General features: G+C 45.1%; 1 protein-coding gene and 1 pseudogene across 2 annotated transcripts; both read right to left on the bottom strand.

The window, feature by feature from the left end:
* Positions 1-2,578: 2,578 nt before the first annotated feature.
* LOC125534070 (uncharacterized) lies at positions 2,579-4,796 on the bottom strand. The gene is made up of 4 exons (XM_087538341.1): positions 4,485-4,796; positions 4,312-4,384; positions 3,488-4,015; positions 2,579-2,958 (listed from the first exon to the last, which is right to left on the bottom strand). The coding sequence occupies exons 1-3, from the start codon at positions 4,794-4,796 to the stop codon at positions 3,498-3,500; spliced, it is 903 nt and encodes a 300-aa protein (XP_087394467.1). The 3' UTR covers positions 2,579-2,958; positions 3,488-3,497.
* An 88-nt stretch (positions 4,797-4,884) lies between these two features.
* On the bottom strand, positions 4,885-6,352 carry LOC125534060 (uncharacterized; annotated as a pseudogene). Its single transcript, XR_015613692.1, has 2 exons — positions 5,692-6,352; positions 4,885-5,588 (listed from the first exon to the last, which is right to left on the bottom strand). The product of XR_015613692.1 is annotated as an uncharacterized LOC125534060 (transcript).
* Positions 6,353-18,237: the final 11,885 nt, after the last annotated feature.

Raw genomic sequence — 18,237 nt, 5'->3', positions numbered from 1 at the left:
ACGGGCTGAAAACGCAGAGGTCTTGAAAGCAACTCTTCCCAGCTACTGCTTGGCAGTGCCTGGCTTAGAGCATTTAATAAATGACAATACATAGATGTCTTTAAAATACTCTCTTTTGTTTTTATTTTCTCCTTATATTACCTTTATCTAAAGTCAAACTTTATAAACTTTGATCAAGTTTGTAGAAAAAAATCATCATATCGATTAGTTATTGTAAATGCTTGTGTTGATTTCTATAAACTTGGACAAACTTTATATAGTTTTAAAGGAAATATGCCCTAGAGGCAATAATAAAGTTATTATTTATTTCCTTATATCATGATAAATGTTTATTATTCATGCTAGAATTGTATTAACCGGAAACATGATACATGTGTGAATACATGGACAAACAGAGTGTCACTAGTATGCCTCTACTTGACTAGCTCGTTGATCAAAGATGGTTATGTTTTCTAGCCATAAACAAAGAATTGTCATTTGATTAACGGGATCACATCATTAGGGGAATGATGTGATTGACTTAGCCCATTCCGTTAGCTTAGCACTTGATCGTTTAATTTGTTGCTATTACTTTCTTCATGACTTATACATGTTCCTGTGACTATGAGATTATGCAACTCCCATTTACCGGAGAAACACTTTGTGTGCTACCAAACGTCATAACGTAACTGGGTGATTATAAAGGTGCTCTACAAGTGTCTCCGAAGGTACTTGTTGGGTTGGCATATTTCGAGATTAGGATTTGTCACTCCGATTGTCGGAGAGGTATCTCTGGGCCCACTCGATAATACACATCACTTAAGCCTTGCAATCATTGCAACTAATGAGTTAGTTACGGATGATGTGTTACGGAACGAGTAAATAGACTTGCCGGTAACGAGATTGAACTAGGTATTGAGATAACGACGATCGAATCTCGGGCAAATAACATACCGATGACAAAAGGAACAACGTATGTTGTTATGCGGTACACATCACTTAAGCCTTGCAAGTATTGCAACTAATGGGTTAGTTGCGGGATGATGTGTTACGGAACGAGTAAAGAGACTTGCCGGTAACGAGATTGAACTAGGTATTGAGATAACGACGATCGAATCTCGGGCAAGTTGTTGGAAATATGCCCTAGAGGCAATAATAAAATGGTTATTATTATATTTCCTTGTTCATGATAATTGTCTATTGTTCATGCTATAATTGTGTTATCCGGAAATCGTAATACATGTGTGAATACATAGACCACAACATGTCCCTAGTGAGCCTCTAGTTGACTAGCTCGTTGATCAATAGATGGTTACGGTTTCCTAACCATGGACATTGGATGTCATTGATAACGGGATCACATCATTAGGAGAATGATGTGATGGACAAGACCCAATCCTAAGCATATCACAAGATCGTGTGGTTCGTCTGCTAAAGTTTTTCTAATGTCAAGTATCTTTTCCTTAGACCATGAGATTGTGCAACTCCCAGATACCATAAGGGTACTTTGGGTGTGCCAAACGTCACAACGTAGCTGGGTGGCTATAAAGGTACACTACGGGTATCCCCGGAAGTATCTGTTGGGTTGGCATGAATCGAGACTGGGATTTGTCACTCCGTATGACGGAGAGGTATCTCTGGGCCCACTCGGTAGGACATCATCATAATGAGCTCAATGTGATCAAGGAGTTGTTCACAGGATGATGTGTTACGGGAACGAGTAAAGAGACTTGCCGTAACGAGATTGAACAAGGTATCGGTATACCGATGATCGAATCTCGGGCAAGTATCGTACCGATAGACAAAGGAAATTGTATACGGGATTGATTGAATCCTCGACATCATGGTTCATCTGATGAGATTATCGTGGAGCATGTGGGAGCCAACATGGGTATCCAGATTCTGCTGTTGGTTATTGAGCGGAGAGTTGTCTCGGTCATGTCTACGTGTCTCCCGAACCCGTAGGGTCTACACACTTAAGGTTCAGTGACGCTAGAGTTGTAGAGATATTAGTATGCGGTTAACCGAAAATTGTTCGTAGTCCCGGATGAGATCTCAGACGTCATGAGGAGTTCCGGAATGGTCCGGAGGTAAAGATTTATATATAGGAAGTCCAGTTTCGGCCACCGGGAGAGTTTCGGGAGTCATCGGTATTGTACCGGGACCACCGAAAGGGTTCCGGGGGTCCACCGGGTGGGGCCACCTATCCCGGAGGGCCCCATGGGCTGAAGTGGCGTGGGAACCAGCCCCTGGTGGGCTAGTGCGCCCCACCCAAGGGCCCAAGGCGCCTAGGGTTGGAAACCCTAGGGGGGCATGCGCCCCCCTGTTGGAAACCCTAAGGCCTCGTTTGGATGCTGGGTAGGAAAAACCCTGGGCCATAAACCCCTAGGGGAGATTCCCCTATGCACATGCAACCCCTCCCACCACGTGGGAGATGTTCCCATTGTCGAGGTGCCCAAATAATAACATGGGAGGGAAGGAAATCCCTTGCATACTACAGACACATATAATATAGCAGATCTTACATAAAAAGTCTACATATAATTTTGGAAAACAACCAAATCATAGATAAAAATTCCACGAATAATTCTGAGAAACAACAAAAATCACATTCCACAAATAATTCTGAGAAACGACAAAAATCACAGGCACATAACAAAGGTTCATAATTCATGTCAACTAGAATTTTAAAAATATTACTACAACTTATCCATCACTTCATCAAGCTTAAGATATCAGTCTGCATTTCACGATGATCGAGCATTGGCCTAAGCCGTTTTCATGTGCAGAAATAAAAGCAATCATTACAAGAGTTATTGATACATCGTCAAGTTTGTGCACTATAAAAAGTTCTCGATTATAAGTTGCCATGTCCAACTCAGGGATACTTTTGAACAAGATGGGCCGCAAAGCAACAATCACATCCTACTCCGGTCTTTTCTCCACTCCTTCCTCGACATCATGTACCACAACTTGATGCTGGCTGAATGACAAAAAGAAATAAGTTAGCTAGCATCAGTTCAGAATCTCACAACACTATTTTGTAGTATAAGCAAACTAATGAAATAGTATCAACCAACATATGATTTGTGCACTGTGCATAAAAAATCAAGACTACAAATATAGTTTAGGAACGCAATCACAAGGCTGCCCAGTAACCCAATTTGTTTTCTTGAAAAAGTCTTCAGATGAACAGGGCAATATATTGCTGTGAGGTGAGTTATGAGGCAATAGGAGGTGAAACCAATGGGAGGAGGCCACCAAATTAAGTATCACTAACAAGCTTGTAAAGGTACACAGAAACTACCAAACAAAAGGTAGTAACATTTCTCCAAATGTGTGGCTCTTCTAGTCAGTTTTAAAAGAATGAAGTGTGTTTTGTCTTTACTTATCTATCATCGATTAACAGAGAGAAACAAGCTTATACAAAGCTCCAGTCGATAATGCCACAAAGTAAATAAATATAAATGGATGTAGTGCAAAACAAGAAGGTGAACTGGTTACACACCTTATGTTATCTACATCTCAGAAATCTCCTCCTTCAACCAATAAAGCCGAAGATTTGAGTCCTTGGTATTGATGAATATTTCTCGATTCATTGGGCATTTAAAAAGCCGTAGTGCCTTTGCTTTTTCTGCAACTGATAGATCTTCCATTGGTTCTAGCGCAGCCACACAGTTTCCAATCGAGAACATGTCATCTGGCTTTGATTCCTTCAACTCATCAACCAGTTTTGCAGATTGTTTCTTTCGAAAATCCATGTAATCCTCAAGTACAACAGCGATCTGGCTTTGCTTCCTCTTTTTCACAGGCAGTGCTCCCTTTTGTTCAGAGTTGGTAGATGTTGTAGCTTCAGGTTCATCTCTTCTTGATGCCCCTTGCCCTTGTAGATCAGACGAGGACATACCATCATCAACATTGGTAGAGGAGATACGGTTCAAATCATTGGTAGAGGAATCCATAGGAGAAATGGCATCGCTTGTGAGATCCACTTGCGGAATTGATACAAAGTTCAAGTCTCCTGAAGCAACACTTCCTGCTCCAAAAAAAATAAACATATCAGCATGTTCTCGTAGAAACATCAGATTCATCTATAATTGCAAATACATATATTACTGCCACCCATTCCAGAAAGAAAGTATATATGCACATAACTTGGTCCTTCATCGTACAACTTCTTAGAAAGAAAAAGAGCACTCAAGCAGGGTCCAATGGAAACACATGAAAAAATACAGGCATCTCAACAATCTCCCAAATACTATATAATTAAAGCAAGAATGAAAAGGATTTAATATGCAGGGTTGACGGAAACACGTGATACAGGAAACACACCTTCATGTAGTAAAGCCAATGACTTGAAGAGCATGAATGGTTTTGAACGGAACTTCTTTATCCTTGCATTATCCTATTGAATGCAACAACATTGTATGGTTGGGATCAATAAAACAATGCCTTGAAGAGCATGAATGGCAGTGAACAAACAATATATCAAGAAAAGAGCTAACCTTGATAAGTTTATCCCATATTACAGGTTCAACGATGATCATGCAAAGTGTATCATCCCATCCCGTGTCGCTCTGTTTCCGAGAGTCTCTCACTGCCTTATAATTTCCTTTTAAATCCTTATCCTTCTCTTGGATTTTTTGCTTGGTGAAATTAGCTGGTGGAAATTTCTGATTGAATGTATTTGTAATTCTAGTCCACCCTTCAGCAGTCCACCCATTTTGACCTCGATAGATGGGATTGTTGTGGTCAAGCATTATATCAACAAGACCTTTCTCATATGCATGGACCCAAGATGCCCTAGGCTCTTCCATTGCTACATTATTGAACCAACAATGGGGTACTAGTTAAATTTCTCTCTACCACTACTTTACCTAAGAAAAGGTGAGAAAAATTTACAAAATAAACTCATGTTCGACTAGTTGTTATAATCAGCCCACATTTGCATCGCGATCTGATCTCTAAGAGTGTTTCCATTGTTTGCCTCATTGTGATGATGTTGGTTGACATCATCTCCCTCTGGAACATCAGCATATGTTTCTGGTGGAATTAACGGTGGTTGGTGATCCAACCATGCCTCATCACCACTTTGAGCTCTAATGATGTTATGGAATACATCACATGCCGCCGGAATCTTGATTTGTGACTCTATTAGGTAGTGATTGCCCACTTTCAAGATAGGGAAACGTTTTTTAGAACACCAATGCTCCTTTCGATGTGGTTTCGGAGAATTGCATGGGTATGGTTGAACAGCTCCCTATGGTCGGCATAGCCCGTATTAGATGAGCGCCGCCTCCTAAATTCACTCAGGTGATACTGAACTCCTCGATATGGTGCAAGAAAAGAAGGCGTGTTTGCATATCCACCATCTACGAGATAAAATTTTCCATCTGGCACATGAAACACCTTGCTAATAGCAGAACGAAGAACTCCTGCACCTTATGCAGACCCTTCCCACCCACATGAAATAAATGTGAAATTCAGATCAAAATCACATGCAACCATGACATTCTGTGAGAGGGTTCCTTTCCTATTCCTAAATGGGGGGCCTTATCTTCAGCAATAGTGATGGGGATATGTGTTCCATCTATAGCACCAATGCAGTTCTACACATTGAAAAAGAAACAAAAAAGTTGGTAGGTTTAGATATCTATGTGGAGAAGTTTTCAAAAATTCCATTGATATGGAGATGTGTGTGTAGTGGTTCACCTGGAAATAAGGCCAATAGCGATTGTTCGAAACAATCTTCGGATGGGGCTGGAGTGAACTTGGAATCTTTATAAATCTTTGGGCTAGAGTTGGAATTAAGTCAAAAATCCTGTTTATCTTCCCATGAATTGTTTTCGCGCTGTGTTGGAAGTACTTTTGTAGATCTTGATTACTAGCATTGTGCGAAATCATGTACATGAACATTGCCAACTGCTCCTCGACAGCAACATGCGACGTGCCCTTCAATAGATTCTCTCTTCTAAGGTAATCCATGATAGACTTAAAAATCTCAGGTTCCATCCGAAACTCAACCCTAGACCAACTCTCGTGGCCTTCTAATATTTCCTTAACCTTTGCAGCCCCGAATAAATATTATGTGTGAACTGGATGCTTTTCCTCATAAAGGGAAGCATATAAAGTGGGAACCAAAAGGAAAAATAGTTCATCTTCTTCTTCTTGTTCTTGCGAGATAATCTTAATAATTTTATTTCTCCTAGAATCCATCACTATTATACCCAATGAAAACAAGATTAATACAACGATAATAATTATAAATAAAGCAATAATAATACCATCTCTATTATGGCTGCAAAGAACCAATAGCTAGGAGCCTAGAAAGCTCAGGAGTGAATACAAAGATAATACCATTTCTATTGTAACATCTACGTACATAATTTAGAGCATTAATTTTCCCATATACTAAAATAAGACCACTTTCAATACTAGCAGAGAAAATAACACCACAAGAGTAGTAGTTTTGCATAATTTAAGCTTCCTCAATGACCAGGGATGACTACGTCACATACCTTTCTTACTCTGAGTGCAAACTTCTCAATGACAGATGAATCAAAAGGCACCAAGCAATTGAACACAAAGTCTTTGGATAAAGCCAACTTCTAAAGTCAGAGCAGACCCACAAATCAGCACCTACTAGAAATCAATGGTCACTCATCAGTCAGACAAACCAAACAAGATATTGTTGGAAATATGCCCTAGAGGCAATAATAAAATCATTATTATTATATTTCCTTGTTCATGATAATTGTCTTTATTCATGCTATAATTGTATTATCCGGAAATCGTAATACATGTGTGAATAATAGACACCAACATGTCCCTAGTAAGCCTCTAGTTGACTAGCTCGTTGATCAACGGATAGTCATGGTTTCCTGACTATGGACATTGGATGTCATTGATAACGAGATCACATCATTAGGAGAATGATGTGATGGACAAGACCCAATCCTAAACATAGCACAAGATCGTATAGTTCGTTTGCTAGAGTTTTCCAATGTCAAGTATCCTTTCCTTAGACCATGAGATCGTGTAACTCCCGGATACCGTAGGAGTGCTTTGGGTATACCAAACGTCACAACGTAACTGGGTGACAATAAAGGTATACTACGGGTATCTCCGAAAGTGTCTATTGGGTTGACACGGATCAAGACTGGGATTTATCACTCCGTATGACGGAGAGGTATCACTGGGCCCACTCGGTAATGCATCATCATAATGAGCTCAAAGTGACCAAGTGTCTGGTCACGGGATCATGCATTACGGTACGAGTAAAGTGACTTGCCAGTAACGAGATTGAACGAGGTATTGGGATACCGACGATCAGATCTCGGGCAAGTAACATACCGATTGACAAAGGGAATTGTATACGGGGTTGCTTGAATCCTCGACATCGTGGTTCATCCGATGAGATCATCGAGGAGCATGTGGGAGCCAACATGGGTATCCAGATCCCGCTGTTGGTTATTGACCGGAGAGCAATCTCGGTCATGTCTACATGTCTCCCGAACCCGTAGGGTCTACACACTTAAGGTTTGGTGACGCTAGGGTTGTAGGGATATGTATATGCAGTAACCCGAATGTTGTTCGGAGTCCCGGATGAGATCCCGGACGTCACGAGGAGTTCCGGAATGGTCCGGAGGTAAAGAATTATATATGAGAAGTGCTATTTCGGCCATCGGGACAACTTTCGGGGTCACCGGTATTGTACCGGGACCACCGGAAGGGTTCCGGGGGTCCACCGGGTGGGGCCACCTATCGGCTGAAGTGGGAAGGGATCCAGCCCAAAGTGGGCTGGGGCGCCACTTCCCCCTAGGGCCCATGCGCCTAGGGTGGGGGAAACCCTAAAGGAAGAGTCCTAGAAGGGGAAGGCACCTCCTAGGTGCCTTGGGGAGGAGGGATTCCTCCCTTGGCCGCCGCCCCCCTAGGAGATTGGATCTCCTAGGGCCGGCGCCCCCCCTAGGCCCCCTATATATAGTGGGGGGAAGGGAGGACCTCTCACCCTTGCCTTTGGTGCCTCCCTCTCCCTCTCCAACACCTCCTCCTCCTTCATAGTGCTTGGCGAAGCCCTGCCGGAGTACTGCAGCTCCATCACCACCACGCCGTCGTGCTGCTGCTGGAGCCATCTTCCTCAACCTCTCCTTCCCCCTTGCTGGATCAAGAAGAAGGAGACGTTACGCTGACCGTACGTGTGTTGAACGCGGAGGTGCCGTCCGTTCGGCGCTAGGATCTCCGATGATTTGGATCACGTCGAGTACGCCTTCCTCATCCCCGTTCTTTGAACGCTTCCGCGTGTGATCTACAAAGATATGTAGATGCAATCCGATCACTCGTTGCTAGATGAACTCCTAGATGGATCTTGGTGAAACCGTAGGAAAATTTTTGTTTTCTGTAACGTTCCCCAACAGTGGCATCATGAGCTAGGTCTATGCGTAGTTCTCTTGCACGAGTAGAACACAATTTGTTGTGGGCGTTGATGTTGTCAACTTTCTTGCCGCTACTAGTCTTATCTTGCTTCAACGGTATTGTGGGATGAAGCGGCCCGGACCAACCTTACACGTACGCTTACGTGAGACCGGTTCCACCGACTAACATGCACTAGTTGCATAAGGTGGCTGGCGGGTGTCTATCTCTCCCACTTTAGTTGGAGCGGATTCGATGAAAAGGGTCCTTATGAAGGGTAAATAGAAGTTGACAAATCACGTTGTGGCTTTCACGTAGGTAAGAAAACGTTCTTGCTAGAACCCTACTTCAGCCACGTAAAACATGCAACAACAATTAGAGGACGTCTAACTTGTTTTTGCAGCAAGTGCTTTGTGATATGATATGGCCAAAGTTGTGATGAATGATGAATGATATATATGTGATGTATGAGATGTTCATGCTATTGTAATAGGAATCATGACTTGCATGTCGATGAGTATGACAACCGGCAGGAGCCATAGGAGTTGTCTTTATTTTTTGTATGACCTGCGTGTCATTGAGAAACGCCATGTAAATTACTTTACTTTATTGCTAAACGCATTAGCCATAGTAGTAGAAGTAATAATTGGCGAGCAACTTCATGGAGACACGATGATGGAGATCATGATGATGGAGATCATGGTGTCATGCCGGTGACAAGATGATCATGGAGCACCAAGATGGAGATCAAAGGAGCTATGTGATATTGGCCATATCATGTCACTATTATTATTTGATTGCATGTGATGTTTATCATGTTTTTGCATCTTGTTTACTTAGAACGACGGTAGTAAATAAGATGACCCCTCATAATAATTTCAAGAAAGTGTTCCCCCTAACTGTGCACCGTTGCGACAGTTCATTGTTTCGAAGCACCACGTGATGATCGGGTGTGATAGATTCTAACGTTCACATACAACGGGTGTAAGACAGATTTACACATGCAAACACTTAGGTTGACTTGACGAGCCTAGCATGTACAGACATGGCCTCGGAACACAAAAGACCGAAAGGTCGAGCATGAGTCGTATAGAAGATACGATCAACATGAAGATGTTCACCGATGTTGACTAGTCCGTCTCACGTGATGATTGGACACGGCCTAGTTAACTCGGATCATGTTATACTTAGATTACAGGAGGGATGTCTATCTAAGTGGGAGTTCATTGAATAATTTGATTAGATGAACTTAATTATCATGAACTTAGTCTAAAATATTTACAATATGTCTTGTAGATCAAATGGCCAACGTAGTCCTCAACTTCAACGCGTTCCTAGAGAAAACCAAGCTGAAAGACGATGGCAGCAACTACACGGACTGGGTCCGGAACCTGAGGATAATCCTCATAGCTGCCAAGAAAGATTATGTCCTACAAGCACCGCTGGGTGACGCACCTGTTCTCCCTGCAGAACAAGACGTTATGAACGCTTGGCAGGCACGTACCGATGACTACTCCCTCGTTCAGTGCGGCATGCTTTACAGCTTAGAGCCGGGGCTCCAAAAGCGTTTTGAGAGACACGGAGCATATGAGATGTTCGAAGAGCTGAAAATGGTTTTTCAAGCTCATGCCCGGGTCGAGAGATATGAAGTCTCCGACAAGTTCTTCAGTTGTAAGATGGAGGAAAACAGTTCTGTTAGTGAGCACATACTCACTATGTCTGGGTTGCATAACCGCTTGACTCAGCTGGGAGTTAATCTCCCGGATGACGCGGTCATTGACAGAATCCTTCAGTCGCTCCCACCGAGCTACAAGAGCTTTGTGATGAACTTCAATATGCAGGGGATGGAAAAGACCATTCCTGAAGTATTTGCAATGCTGAAATCAGCAGAGGTAGAAGTCAAAAAGGAACATCAAGTGTTGATGGTGAATAAAACCACTAAGTTCAAGAAGGGCAAGGGTAAGAAAGCTTTCAAGAAGGACGGCAAGGGAGTTGCCGCGCCCGGCAAGCAAGCTGCCGGGAAGAAGCCAAAGAATGGACCCAAGCCCGAGACTGAGTGCTTTTATTGCAAGGAAAGTGGTCACTGGAAGCGGAACTGCCCCAAATACTTAGCGGACAAGAAGGCCGGCAAAACGAAAGGTATATGTGATATACGTGTAATTGATGTGTACCTTACCAGTACTCGTAGTAGCTCCTGGGTATTTGATACCGGTGCAGTTGCTCACATTTGTAACTCAAAGCAGGAGCTGCGGAATAAGCGGAGACTGGCGAAGGACGAGGTGACGATGCGCGTCGGGAATGGTTCCAAGGTCGATGTGATCGCCGTCGGCACGCTGCCTCTTCATTTACCTACAGGATTAGTTTTAAACCTCAATAATTGTTATTTAGTACCAGCTTTGAGCATGAACATTGTATCAGGATCTCGTTTAATACGAGATGGCTACTCATTTAAATCCAAGAATAATGGTTGTTCTATTTATATGAGAGATATGTTTTATGGTCATGCTCCGATGGTTAATGGTTTATTCTTAATGAATCTCGAGCGTAATGCTACACATGTTCATAGTGTGAGTACCAAAAGATGTAAGATTGATAATGATAGTCCCACATACTTGTGGCACTGCCGCCTCGGTCACATAGGTGTCAAACGCATGAAGAAGCTCCATGCTGATGGACTTTTAGAGTCTCTTGATTATGAATCATTTGACACGTGCGAACCATGCCTCATGGGTAAAATGACCAAGACTCCGTTCTCAGGAACAATGGAGCGAGCAACCAACTTATTGGAAATCATACATACTGATGTGTGCGGTCCAATGAGTGTTGAGGCTCGCGGTGGCTATCGTTATGTTCTCACCCTCACGGATGACTTGAGTAGATATGGGTATGTCTATTTAATGAAACACAAGTCTGAGACCTTTGAAAAGTTCAAAGAATTTCAGAGTGAGGTTGAGAATCAACGTGACAGGAAAATCAAGTTCCTGCGATCAGATCGTGGAGGAGAATACTTGAGTCACGAGTTTGGCACACACTTAAGAAAATGTGGAATAGTTTCACAACTCACGCCGCCTGGAACACCTCAGTGTAATGGTGTGTCCGAACGTCGTAATCGCACTCTATTAGATATGGTGCGATCTATGATGTCTCTTGCCGATTTACCGCTATCTTTTTGGGGGTATGCTTTAGAGACTGCCGCATTCACTTTAAATAGGGCTCCATCGAAATCCATTGAGACGACACCGTATGAATTATGGTTTGGGAAGAAACCTAAGCTGTCGTTTCTAAAAGTTTGGGGATGCGATGCTTATGTCAAGAAACTTCAACCTGAAAAGCTCGAACCCAAGTCGGAAAAATGCGTCTTCATAGGATACCCTAAAGAAACTATTGGGTATACCTTCTACCTCAGATCCGAAGGCAAGATCTTTGTTGCCAAGAATGGATCCTTTCTAGAGAAGGAGTTTCTCTCGAAAGAAGTAAGTGGGAGGAAAGTAGAACTTGATGAAGTATTACCTCTTGAACTGGAAAATGGCGCAACTCAAGAAAATGTTCCTGAGGTGCCTGCACCGACTAGAGAGGAAGTTAATGATAATGATCAAGATACTTCTGATCAAGCTCCTACTGGAATTCGAAGGTCCACAAGGACACGTTCCGCACCAGAGTGGTACGGCAACCCTGTCTTGGAAATCATGTTGTTAGACAACGGTGAACCTTCGAACTATGAAGAAGCGATGGCAGGCCCGGATTCCGACAAATGGCTAGAAGCCATGAAATCCGAGATAGGATCCATGTATGAAAACAAAGTATGGACTTTGACTGACTTGCCCGTTGAGCGGCGAGCCAAAGAAAATAAATGGATCTTTAAGAAGAAGACAGACGCGGATGGTAATGTGACCATCTATAAAGCTCGGCTTGTCGCTAAGGGTTATCGACAAGTTCAAGGGGTTGACTACGATGAGACTTTCTCACCGGTAGCGAAGCTAAAGTCCGTCCGAATCATGTTAGCAATTGCCGCATTCTATGATTATGAGATATGGCAAATGGACGTCAAAACGGCATTCCTTACTGGTTTCCTTAAGGAAGAATTGTATATGATGCAGCCGGAAGGTTTTGTCGATCCTAAGAATGCTGACAAGGTGTGCAAGCTCCAACGCTCGATTTATGGGCTGGTGCAAGCATCTCGGAGTTGGAACATTCACTTTGATGAGATGATCAAAGCGTTTGGGTTTACGCAGACTTATGGAGAAGTATGTGTTTACAAGAAAGTGAGTGGGAGCTCTGTAGCATTTCTCATATTATATGTAGATGACATACTTTTGATGGGAAATGATATAGAACTCTTGGACAGCATTAAGGCCTACTTGAATAAGAGTTTTTCAATGAAGGACCTTGGAGAAGCTGCATATATATTAGGCATCAAGATCTATAGAGATAGATCAAGACGCCTCATAGGTCTTTCACAAAGCACATACCTTGATAAGATATTGAAGAAATTCAATATGGATCAGTCTAAGAAGGGGTTCTTGCCTGTGTTACAAGGTGTGAAATTGAGCTCAGCTCAATGTCCGACCACGGCAGAAGATATAGAAGAGATGAGTGTCATCCCCTATGCCTCAGCCATAGGTTCTATTATGTATGCCATGCTGTGTACCAGACCTGATGTAAACCTTGCCGTAAGTTTGGTAGGAAGGTACCAAAGTAATCCCGGCAAGGAACACTGGACAGCGGTCAAGAATATCCTGAAGTACCTGAAAAGGACTAAGGAAATGTTTCTCGTTTATGGAGGTGACGAAGAGCTCGTCGTAAAAGGTTACGTCGACGCTAGCTTCGACACAGATCTGGATGACTCTAAGTCACAAACCGTATACGTGTATATTTTGAATGGTGGGGCAGTAAGCTGGTGCAGTTGCAAGCAAAGCGTCGTGGCGGGATCTACATGTCAAGCGGAGTACATGGCAGCCTCGGAGGCAGCGCATGAAGCAATTTGGGTGAAGGAGTTCATCACCGACCTAGGAGTCATACCCAATGCGTCGGGGCCGATCAAGCTCTTCTGTGACAACACTGGAGCTATTGCACTTGCCAAGGAGCCCAGGTTTCACAAGAATACCAGGCACATCAAGCGTCGCTTCAACTCCATTCGTGAAAATGTTTAAGATGGAGACATAGATATTTGTAAAGTACATACGGACCTGAACGTAGCAGATCCGTTGACTAAACCTCTCCCTAGAGCAAAACATGATCAACACCAGAATTCCATGGGTGTTCGATTCATCACAATGTAACTAGATTATTGACTCTAGTGCAAGTGGGAGACTGTTGGAAATATGCCCTAGAGGCAATAATAAAATCATTATTATTATATTTCCTTGTTCATGATAATTGTCTTTATTCATGCTATAATTGTATTATCCGGAAATCGTAATACATGTGTGAATAATAGACACCAACATGTCCCTAGTAAGCCTCTAGTTGACTAGCTCGTTGATCAACGGATAGTCATGGTTTCCTGACTATGGACATTGGATGTCATTGATAACGAGATCACATCATTAGGAGAATGATGTGATGGACAAGACCCAATCCTAAACATAGCACAAGATCGTATAGTTCGTTTGCTAGAGTTTTCCAATGTCAAGTATCCTTTCCTTAGACCATGAGATCGTGTAACTCCCGGATACCGTAGGAGTGCTTTGGGTATACCAAACGTCACAACGTAATTGGGTGACAATAAAGGTATACTACGGGTATCTCCGAAAGTGTCTATTGGGTTGACACGGATCAAGACTGGGATTTGTCACTCCGTATGACGGAGAGGTATCACTGGGCCCACTCGGTAATGCATCATCATAATGAGCTCAAATGACCAAGTGTCTGGTCACGGGATCATGCATTACGGTACGAGTAAAGTGACTTGCCGGTAACGAGATTGAACGAGGTATTGGGATACCAACGATCAGATCTCGGGCAAGTAACATACCGATTGACAAAGGGAATTGTATACGGGGTTGCTTGAATCCTCGACATCGTGGTTCATCCGATGAGATCATCAAGGAGCATGTGGGAGCCAACATGGGTATCCAGATCCCGCTGTTGGTTATTGACCGGAGAGCAATCTCGGTCATGTCTACATGTCTCCCGAACCCGTAGGGTCTACACACTTAAGGTTCGGTGACGCTAGGGTTGTAGGGATATGTATATGCAGTAACCCGAATGTTGTTCGGAGTCCCGGATGAGATCCCGGACGTCACGAGGAGTTCCGGAATGGTCCGAAGGTAAAGAATTATATATGGGAAGTGCTATTTCGGCCATCGGGACAAGTTTCGGGGTCACCGGTATTGTACCGGGACCACCGGAAGGGTTCCGGGGGTCCACCGGGTGGGGCCACCTATCGGCTGAAGTGGGAAGGGATCCAGCCCAAAGTGGGCTGGGGCGCCACTTCCCCCTAGGGCCCATGCGCCTAGGGTGGGGGAAACCCTAAAGGAAGAGTCCTAGAAGGGGAAGGCACCTCCTAGGTGCCTTGGGGAGGAGGGATTCCTCCCTTGGCCGCCCCCCCCCCCCTCTAGGAGATTGGATCTCCTAGGGTCGGCGCCCCCCCTAGGCCCCCTATATATAGTGGGGGGAAGGGAGGACCTCTCACCCTTGCCTTTGGTGCCTCCCTCTCCCTCTCCAACACCTCCTCCTCCTCCATAGTGCTTGGCGAAGCCCTGCCGGAGTACTGCAGCTCCATCACCACCACGCTGTCGTGCTGCTGCTGGAGCCATCTTCCTCAACCTCTCCTTCCCCCTTGCTGGATCAAGAAGAAGGAGACATTACGCTGACCGTACGTGTGTTGAACGCGGAGGTGCCGTCCGTTCGGCGCTAGGATCTCCGGTGATTTGGATCACGTCGAGTACGCCTTCCTCATCCCCGTTCTTTGAACGCTTCCGCGCGTGATCTACAAAGGTATGTAGATGCAATCCGATCACTCGTTGCTAGATGAACTCCTCGATGGATCTTGGTGAAACCGTAGGAAATTTTTTGTTTTCTGCAACGTTCCCCAACAGATATTTGTTGGTTTCACAACCAGATAAGCTAGGATCAATCAAATGCAGCGTGTGAGTATAGGACATAGGCCATTCTTCCTGTATACCACTCCATTTTTCAACTATAAAACAGAACACAATGAAATGACTCTGTTACTCTACATGGTAAGCTATTATTATTCCCAGGTTTCACGTAACAATTTGGCAAATAATATATGTAACTCTTCTACATGCACTCCAGAGAGCAAAGCAAGATCGACGACCATTGAGCAAAACATGATCGGCCGCAGTTTAGCAATTCACGTGGTGAACCACAAATTGGCGCATGTTGTTTCAGTTTGCAGTCAACATACATATGGTACATGTTAAAGGGTTTGGATTGATTAGCTGGCAACATACATAGGGTAAACAAAGGGGTCAAGCAAAACTAAGAATTGCTTATAAGAATGGGGGCACTAAATAATTCATCATATCCTATACTGAATTTCTAGTACATGATGATAAGATAATACTCCCAGGTCAAGCACCTCCTTGATTGAACCCACCCATAAACAAATTTGCCTTCTTCACAATATACTAGAACATTGTGCATATAGATTAGCATGACAGGGAGGAAAAGGTGGTTGTGCTCACTTGTGAGTTCAAGACAGTAAGATGCACTGCAAAACGTTCGATGTTCTTCAGTACAGTTGCTAACTTGGGTACAAATCTCAGACATGAGAGGAGGTCCTTCGATCTGTACAGGCGGTCGTCAGTTTGTGTAGCAGAAAAAGAAATCACCATGGCGAAGAAAAATGGTGAGTGGAAGAGGAGGAGGAGGGGATAACCTTGGTGAGAAAGAGGAGGATGGCCTCTGGCCGTTGTCTTCGCCGGAGGTGAGTGAAGCTTTGAGGCAGAGACGAGATCCGGGAAGGGGGAGAATGATGCCCCCGGTCGCCGTCGCCCCTGCCGGAGGAGCGGGGCGTGGAGGTGTAGGGCGGTGGTGCGTGTTGCCCGGTGGAGTGTTGGACGGAGGAGGGCGGAGCGTGGTGGTGTGTCGTTCGTGGATCTTGCCGCCGCCGCCTCTCATTCGGGAGATCAAGCGAGCGAGGGTTTCCTCCCCGACCAACACAGACGTGGAAGGCCCTCCCGGGGAAAAGTTGCGGAATGGGCGGGGCTACCCCTCGGTCATGGGCCTCCAAATGCGCCGGTGGATCACCCCAGGCTGAGTTGGCTCGTGATTTCCTGGCCCGGGGAACAGGCAGGGATCCCGGGGGATACCTAGCATCCAAACGAGGCCTAAGGGGGTCGTTGCCCCCCGAGGGGCCGCCGCCCCGGGGGCCGCCGCCCCCCTCTAGATGGGATCTCCAAGGGGGCATGCCCCCTAGCCCCTATATATAGTGTAGGGGAGGGAGGGCGGCCACACCCTAAGCCCTGGCGCCTCCCTCTCCCTCCCGTGACACCTCTTCCTCCTCCAGTAGCGCTTGGCGAAGCCCTGCTGGAATCCCGCTACTTCCACCACCACGTCGTCGTGCTGCTGGATCTCCATCAACTTCTCCTCCCCCTTGCTGGATCAAGAAGGAGGAGACGTCTCCGCTCCGTACGTGTGTTGAACGCGGAGGCGCCGTCCGTTCGGCGCTAGGATCATCGGTGATTTGGATCACGACGAGTACGACTCCATCAACCCCGTTCTCTTGAACGCTTTCGCTCGCGATCTACAAGGGTATGTAGATTCACTCCTCTCTCTCTCTCGTTGCTAGATGACTCCATAGATTGATATTGGTGATGCGTAGAAAATTTTAAATTTCTGCTACGATCCCCAACACAAGTAACATACCGATGACAAAAGGAACAACGTATGTTGTTATGCGGTTTGACCGATAAAGATCTTCGTAGAATATGTAGGAGCCAATATGAGCATCCAGGTTCCGCTATTGGTTATTGACCGGAGACGTGTCTCGGTCATGTCTTCATAGTTCTCGAACCCGTAGGGTCCGCATGCTTAAAGTCCGATGACGGTCATATTATGAGTTTATGAGTTTTGATGTACCGAAGGTAGTTCAGAGTCCTGGATGAGATCGGGGACATGACGTGGAGTCTCAAAATGGTCGAGACGTAAAGATCGATATATTGGACGACTATATTCGGACATCGGAAAGGTTCCGAGTGATTCGGGTATTTTTCAGAGTACCAGGAAGTTACGGGAATACAGGGGAAGAAGTATATGGGCCTTATTGGGCTTTAGGGGAGAGGGAGAGGCAGGCTGTGTTGGGGAACGTAGCAGAAATTCAAAATTTTCTACGCATCACCAAGATCAATCTATGGAGTAATCTAGCAACGAGGGAAGGAGAGTGCATCTACATACCCTTGTAGATCGCTAAGCGGAAGCGTTCAAGTGAACGGGGTTGATGGAGTCGTACTCGTCGTGATCCAAATCACCATTGATCCTAGTGCCGAACGGACGACACCTCCGTGTTCAACACACGTACAGCCCGGTGACGTCTCCTACGCCTTGATCCAGCAAGGGGAGAAGGAGAGGTTGGGGAAGACTCCATCCAGCAGCAGCACGACGGCGTGGTGGTGGTGGAGGAGCGCGGGACTCCAGCAGGGCTTCGCCAAGCACTACGAGAGACGAGGAGGGAGAGGGGTAGGGCTGCGCCAAGAAGGAGATTGAATCGTGTCTCTGGCAGCCCAAAACCTCAAGTATATATAGGGGGAGGGGAGGGGCTGCGCCCCCACCTAGGTTTCCACCCCTAGGGGTGGCGGCCAGCCCTAGATCCCATCTAGGGGGGGCGGCCAAGGGGGGAGAGAGGGGGCGCACCACTAGGTGGGCCTTAGGCCCATCTGAGCC

The sequence above is a fragment of the Triticum urartu genome, chromosome 1A (genome assembly GCF_056163025.1).
Source record: "Triticum urartu cultivar PI428250 chromosome 1A, HENAU_Tu73, whole genome shotgun sequence".
Classification (NCBI taxonomy): domain Eukaryota; kingdom Viridiplantae; phylum Streptophyta; class Magnoliopsida; order Poales; family Poaceae; genus Triticum; species Triticum urartu.
This window is presented reverse-complemented; position numbering and strand designations above follow the sequence as displayed.